At 49.8% G+C, this 6,000-nt stretch overlaps 1 protein-coding gene across 1 annotated transcript; it reads left to right on the top strand.

The window, feature by feature from the left end:
- Positions 1-2,576: 2,576 nt before the first annotated feature.
- On the top strand, positions 2,577-5,609 carry ADO (2-aminoethanethiol dioxygenase; the record flags this gene model as incomplete). The annotated part of the gene is made up of 1 exon (XM_084209886.1): positions 2,577-5,609. One exon carries the CDS (start codon positions 2,577-2,579, stop codon positions 3,315-3,317), a length of 741 nt encoding a protein of 246 aa, XP_084066012.1. The 3' UTR covers positions 3,318-5,609.
- Between the last annotated feature and the right edge of the window lie 391 nt (positions 5,610-6,000).

The raw sequence follows: 6,000 nt of genomic DNA, 5'->3' as shown, positions 1-6,000 counted from the left end.
ATACAGCAGTTAAAAACATTGGTGATTGTAAGGTGATCAATTACACAAAATATAAACCTCATCACCAGTTTAACGTGGCACCAGGATTGTCCACGTAAAGATGTTCTTAAAATCTTAATAAACATCCTTGTACGTAGAACTTATGATTCATGGTTTACAGAGTGATAAGTAGTGAAAGGGTCAAGTAACTCACCTAATACCACTCAGCAAGGCAAGAGCAAGCTGAGTTCAGACTCAGGATCCTGCTTCTCCCTGCTGATCTTTCCTTCAACTGCAAGTTACTCCAAGTGCACAATGTACAACAAATACCAAGCATTTGTTTCCACAAAAGATCTGATTTTTGTGCTGCATGGAAAAAGAACCAGTGTGTCCAAAAGGGAGTATTCTAACACTCACTTGCAAGCAAAGTGCAATTGTTGGGGTAGGACACAAATAGGTGGCCAATAAAGAATTTATCATTATCACTGGTAACGGTACTGCCAAAAATCCAGTGCACATCTTCACAATTAAATTGCCTGCCCCTCTGAATGGGACTGAATAGGAGAGCACACTGAACATGGAGCCTTCCAATCCCTCTGCTTCTGACAAAATGCCAGTTGCCACCCAATGCAACAGCGATGAGTGTCCTCAGCAGTTCACTCCCATGCAGGAAGGCTCACAGACCTTTAAAGAATCTCCCTCTCCACATGGGATAATGCCCCCTCATGCTAAGCATCCTGCCACACAGACCTGTTCCTGCCAGGTACAGGAATACACACCGCATCTTCACCTTGTGCTCCCAATGCTGGCACAGGCAAATCACTCAGCACTTAACAAACAGCTGAAGATTGCAGTGCTTTGTAGCTTCAGGTGGAACTTGAAAGCAGCAAGTCAAACGAACATCCTTCTCTGTGGAGAGAGATGCAACTATGCCATGACCTGAATTTGCATTCTGTGCACCAAATTTATTTATAGAGGACAGGAAATAGTTTTGGAAAAAAAGATCCAAGACACATCTTTGTCCACAGCATCAGTATGTCATCTCTCTACTAGGCCATCACATGTCACAACACTTGTATTTCTGATTCAAGCAGAGTATTTATCATTCACGTGAGGGTGGTGAGACACTTCAACAGGTTGCCCAGAGATCCTGTGGATGCCCCATCCCTGCCAGTGTTCAAAGCCAGGTTTAATGGGGTCCTGAGCAACCTGATCTAGCAGGTAGCATCCCTGCCCATGGTGCTATGTTCCAAGAATCCGATGATCTTTAAGGTCCCTTCCAACACAAACCGTTCTATGATAATGTGTAAGAATACTGTAAAGCCATGTGTATCTTACTTAAGCTTAATGCACATCTTACAACTTCAGTTTGCCGTTAATCAAGAAAATACATTGGTTTGCCTGGTTTTAAAATGAAAAATTTTAACCTGGCAGGCTGCAGCTCCTGGAGTCATATTTGATTACATAATATCATTCAGCTGTTTCTCATAACCTAGACCTACCATGGTATACAAATGCTGCACACCCATGCAATTAATTTAACTCAAGGTGGAACGAGTCTGTACATTTCTGTGACCAGAACCTAACCTTATTTTAAAAATCCCAGCACTATCAGGTTAACTTCTGACTTCAAAAGCAAGAATTTTTAGGCATGATCTGCTATGTACAGCCACGTCAATTAGAAAGAAGGTAATAGGATCGTTGCTACAAATATACAAATGAAATAAAAACCTGGCAGAATAAATGCAGGACCCTTTTTGTACATTAGCCTGAAACAACCACATGCAGGCTCCACCAGGCTGGAGCTGAGCCAAAAGATTATCCATCCTTTCTGTTACACATGGATTCTCTGAGGATCAGCATCTGGAACTCTGTGTGCTCATCGGTGTTCACCTGTGGTTAAAGATAACGAATTCAGACACTCTCACTCTCAGAAGTGACCATAAGGAGATGCATGAAGGACAGTACATGCCGTACAGGACGACCTCGAACCAATGCTGAAATGAGAGAGGCAGTACCACTCAAATGTGATGAGTTTAACCAAATGGCGTGTTTATATCAAGCAGTTAGTGATAAAAGATGAATTGTCTATGGGCAGTTACCACACGCCCAGGACACCGCACTTGCACTACCTTGCTCAGTTTAACACGGCTTAACTACAAGCCAAGTAACAAGTTGGTCTTGTGCTTCCTCAGCCCTCCATAGTGGTGAGGGGGAAACAGGTGGCATGGGCAACTTACTGCCGTGGCTTCCCCGGCCCCAGAGCAGCCCCCCGGTCAGCGGTGCCAGAGCCCCGGGGAGCGGGACCCCTCAGCGGCTGCTCCCGCCGGTCCGTCTCCCCTCACGCCCGTCTCCCCTCAGCGTTCAATGGCAGCCGCCACAAGCTCTGGGAGCCAGCCGGCCGGCCCCGCGGCCCCTCACGCCCCCTCACCTCTGCTGCCCTCCTCCTCCTTCCTCCGCGCTCCCCGGCGGGGGCCCAGCCCGGACTACGAGCCCCGTGGTGCCCGGCGGCGCGGCGGCTGCGCGGCGGGCCGGGGGGCGGTGGCGGAAGCGGAGCCGGGCCCCGCCCGCCGCGGCCGGGCCGGGCCGTTGCCGCCATGCCCCGGGACAACATGGCCTCCCTGATCCAGCGGGTGGCGCGGCAGGCGCGCATCACCTTCCGCAGCCCGGCGGGCCCAGCCTTCGGGGAGAACCTGCACCGCCTGCAGCAGCTGCTGGACGAGGTGCGCGCCGAGGACTTGCACTTAGCGCCGCGGGGGCCGTCGGCCGCGGCAGCGGCGCCTGGCGGGGGTCCGCCGTGGGCCGGCGTGGTGCCTCCCGTCAGCTACATGCACATCTGCGAGACGGAGAACTTCAGCATGGGCGTGTTTCTGCTGCGGAGCGGCGCCTGCATCCCCCTGCACGACCACCCGGGCATGAACGGCATGCTGAAGGTGCTGTACGGCACGCTGCGCATCGCCTGCATGGACACGCTGCCCGCCGGGGCGGCCGCCGCCCCGCCGCCCCCCGCCGCTGGCGGCGGGCCGTGCCTGCGCGCCCTTTTCCGCTCCCGCCAGCAGTACACGCGCGCCTCGCCGCCCTGCCTGCTCTCGCCGCACACCGACAACCTTCACCAAATCGACGCTGTGGACGGGCCTGCCGCCTTTCTCGACATCCTGGCGCCGCCCTACGACCCCCAGCACGGCCGGGACTGCCACTACTACCGGCTGCTGGAGGGGCCGCCGGCGGGCGCGGAGCCGTCCGCGCTGCCGCGGGAGGTGTGGCTGATGGAGACCCCGCAGGCCGCCGACTTCTGGTGCGGGGGCGAGCCCTACCCTGGGCCTCGCGTCTGCCTCTGAGTCGCCGCCGGCGGCCCGTGCCGGGCGGCGGCCGCTAGGGACGATGTGCGCTCGCCCCGCCGAGAGGGGAACCCGCCGCCCCCCGGCCGGCCGTCCCCAGGAGCCCGCCGGACAGCAGCACCGCGGGGATGCGGTGTCCCGTGCTGGCTGGAGCTTTGCGGGAGCGCCGTGGGTCAGAGCCTTCCTCTGATCGCGGGCTTCGTGAGTCGGGGAAATAAAGCGCCAGAACGTGTTTATGCCCTTGGGACCGATGTGCGGGAGCAGCATGATTAAGCTGCTCAGCTGAAGGGTCGGGGAAATATTCCAGCATCCTGTGTAAATAGTTAGGACCACGCATCAGGGAGGGAGGTTCAGGCTCCAAAGAGAGTAAACGCAATAAGAATTGTCACAGGGCACCCCGGCTTTTCCCAGTGGGGCTTCCACTGCTTGAGCCAGCTGGCACCACGGGACCAGGGGACTGTACCCACTGAGTTTGGGAAGTGGGGTTGGTCTGGCTACAGCCTTTGGGGACTGTCTCCAGAGCGACTCTCAAGAAGAGCTGTACCCTACTAGTAAATAACAAATCCAGAACAACTCCTGAGCCAGGACATGTTCCTGCAGTAAATGCCAGTGAGGGCTGGAGTTAAGGAAATTACTGCTCCAAATGGACACTGTCAGGTTCAGAGTTACTTTTCAACAGTTCTTTAAAAGTGTCATATACAAGATCTCACTATTGCAACTGAGAATACTGAGTGCATCTATGCATACTTCCTTCAACAAGGAGACAGCTGCTGATTAACCTCGCTTGGAACCTCTAACACAACAGAAGGTGGCAGAAACTGGGCATCATAAGAGAAAAAACACCTATCCACTGTTGTGGAAGCTATTCTAGAAACACCGTATATTTGCAAACCCTCAGTATATGGCAGCGCATACCCTGGGTACTGATAAGATTTGACCTGATGTCTTCTCTTTAAAGCGTGGTCTGTGTTTTTATATGTGAACGCTTTGGGCTTTTGAAGCCTTGCAGTTTCCCTCTTTATACTATTTATAAAGACTACTTTTCATAAGGCTTTTAAATAAACCTAGAGTAGAAGAATTTTGCCTTGCTATGATGGAAGTGGTCTGGAGATGCAGTTTGTCCACAGCAGGGGATGCAATCTTTCTAACACGGGAGAGAGTTTTTCTACAAGTGAAGCGCCCCATCTGTGCTGCAGGGACTGGTCTTGTGCCTGTTCATCCTAACTCACACTGCGTACCACAAACCCAGGCCAGGGCAGCCTTGGCTAACTTAGTCCTGATTGAGAATTTGAGTAAGAAAACACGACTTAGCAACCTCCTAAGTGATGTACCAGCCTGCTCCAGAAATCATTTCACAACTGGCTTTACTTTTCTGTGTATTTATAAAAGCAGACTTGTTTTTCCTGTACAGTGGCTTGTATGTGTGAATTTTTAAATAATTCTGATATGGCATTGCTGTTTTTTTTTTTTCCTGGCCTGTGAAAGAATGAATGTAATATACAGTCAGCATTATGCATGCATGGATTAATTCTTCTGCAAGGAAAAATTGGTAGAAATTATTTCAGGCGATTTCCATTTATTCTTTGAGCACTTAAAGGTGTCTGATATTTCTGCAGCTGTCTTACCTGTTTTTCTTGGAATTCCCCTGCAGCTTAGCATTAGTTAATGTTTAACAATTCTTGATCGAATGTAGTCATTAATTATAAGGCAATGCCTCCCTGTGTTACAGCCTGTTTCTGCCTCTCTCCAAGCCAAACGAAGACAGTTATCCTTTTTCAGAAGTCCACAAAGAAGATAGCATGGTGCATGCAAACAGCTGTACTGGAAAAACAAACTGCGACAGTGAGCATTTTTTATCCTATCTGCTCTATCCTCCCCTGTCTTTCTGCTGAGTTTTTAATTTTTTTCCTCATGTGTAAAACCTAGTCAAGATGTTCAGTGGGACAGTATTTAATGCATCTTTCTGAAGAGGACAGCATGGTCACGTCACAGAGTGCTGTTAACCATGGCAAAACCTTTTTTTTTCTTTTTTTTCTTTTTTTTCTTTTTTTTTTTTAATTAAGGTGTTAGTATCAAAGTATTTAAAGCTGGAAAAAGAGCAAAGAAAACCTGAGATGCATTTTTTTAAAAAGCCTCTTTATGTAACTTCTTGCTTACTCACTAATTGAAACTTACTTCCTATGTTCTGGATATCTGTAAGTGGAAGGTTTAAGTCTGTAATGCTATTCCTCTCTGCAGTCTGGTTATTGTGTTTTCACAACAGCAAAATAACTGTTATTGCTGAATTGTAGAATAAATACAAGATATCTCACCAGTGACCAGTCATTACTTTCCTTCACAAGTATGACGGCCTTGAGGCAAGTATGGTACTGAGCTCTAGTTTCTTTTGCCTGACAGTCCGAACAGTGGGACCAGCTTTTCCTTGGGAGGCAATGCTGAGCACTGGGTTCTCAGCCCAGATCCTGTAGGCAAATCCAGGCACATACACTAATGCTGCTTTTGAAGCTGGCCCTCAATCTAAGGCACACACAGGAGTGTAGGACCATTGATACTGTGCCATGTGAGGTGCTCTTGTGGCTGTACACTGGTCACCAGCAGTTTCCTTAGTTCACCTCTTTTACAATTTCAGTGTTGTTTATATCATTTTTGCTTTTGATTTCCATTTTAATTTTGTAGCATGGCT

This window comes from Fringilla coelebs, assembly GCF_963513975.1.
Source record: "Fringilla coelebs genome assembly, chromosome: 8".
In the NCBI taxonomy this organism is placed as follows: Eukaryota; Metazoa; Chordata; class Aves; order Passeriformes; family Fringillidae; genus Fringilla; species Fringilla coelebs.
The sequence above is the reverse complement of the archived record's forward strand: the minus strand, read 5'-3'. Positions and strand labels throughout refer to the sequence as shown.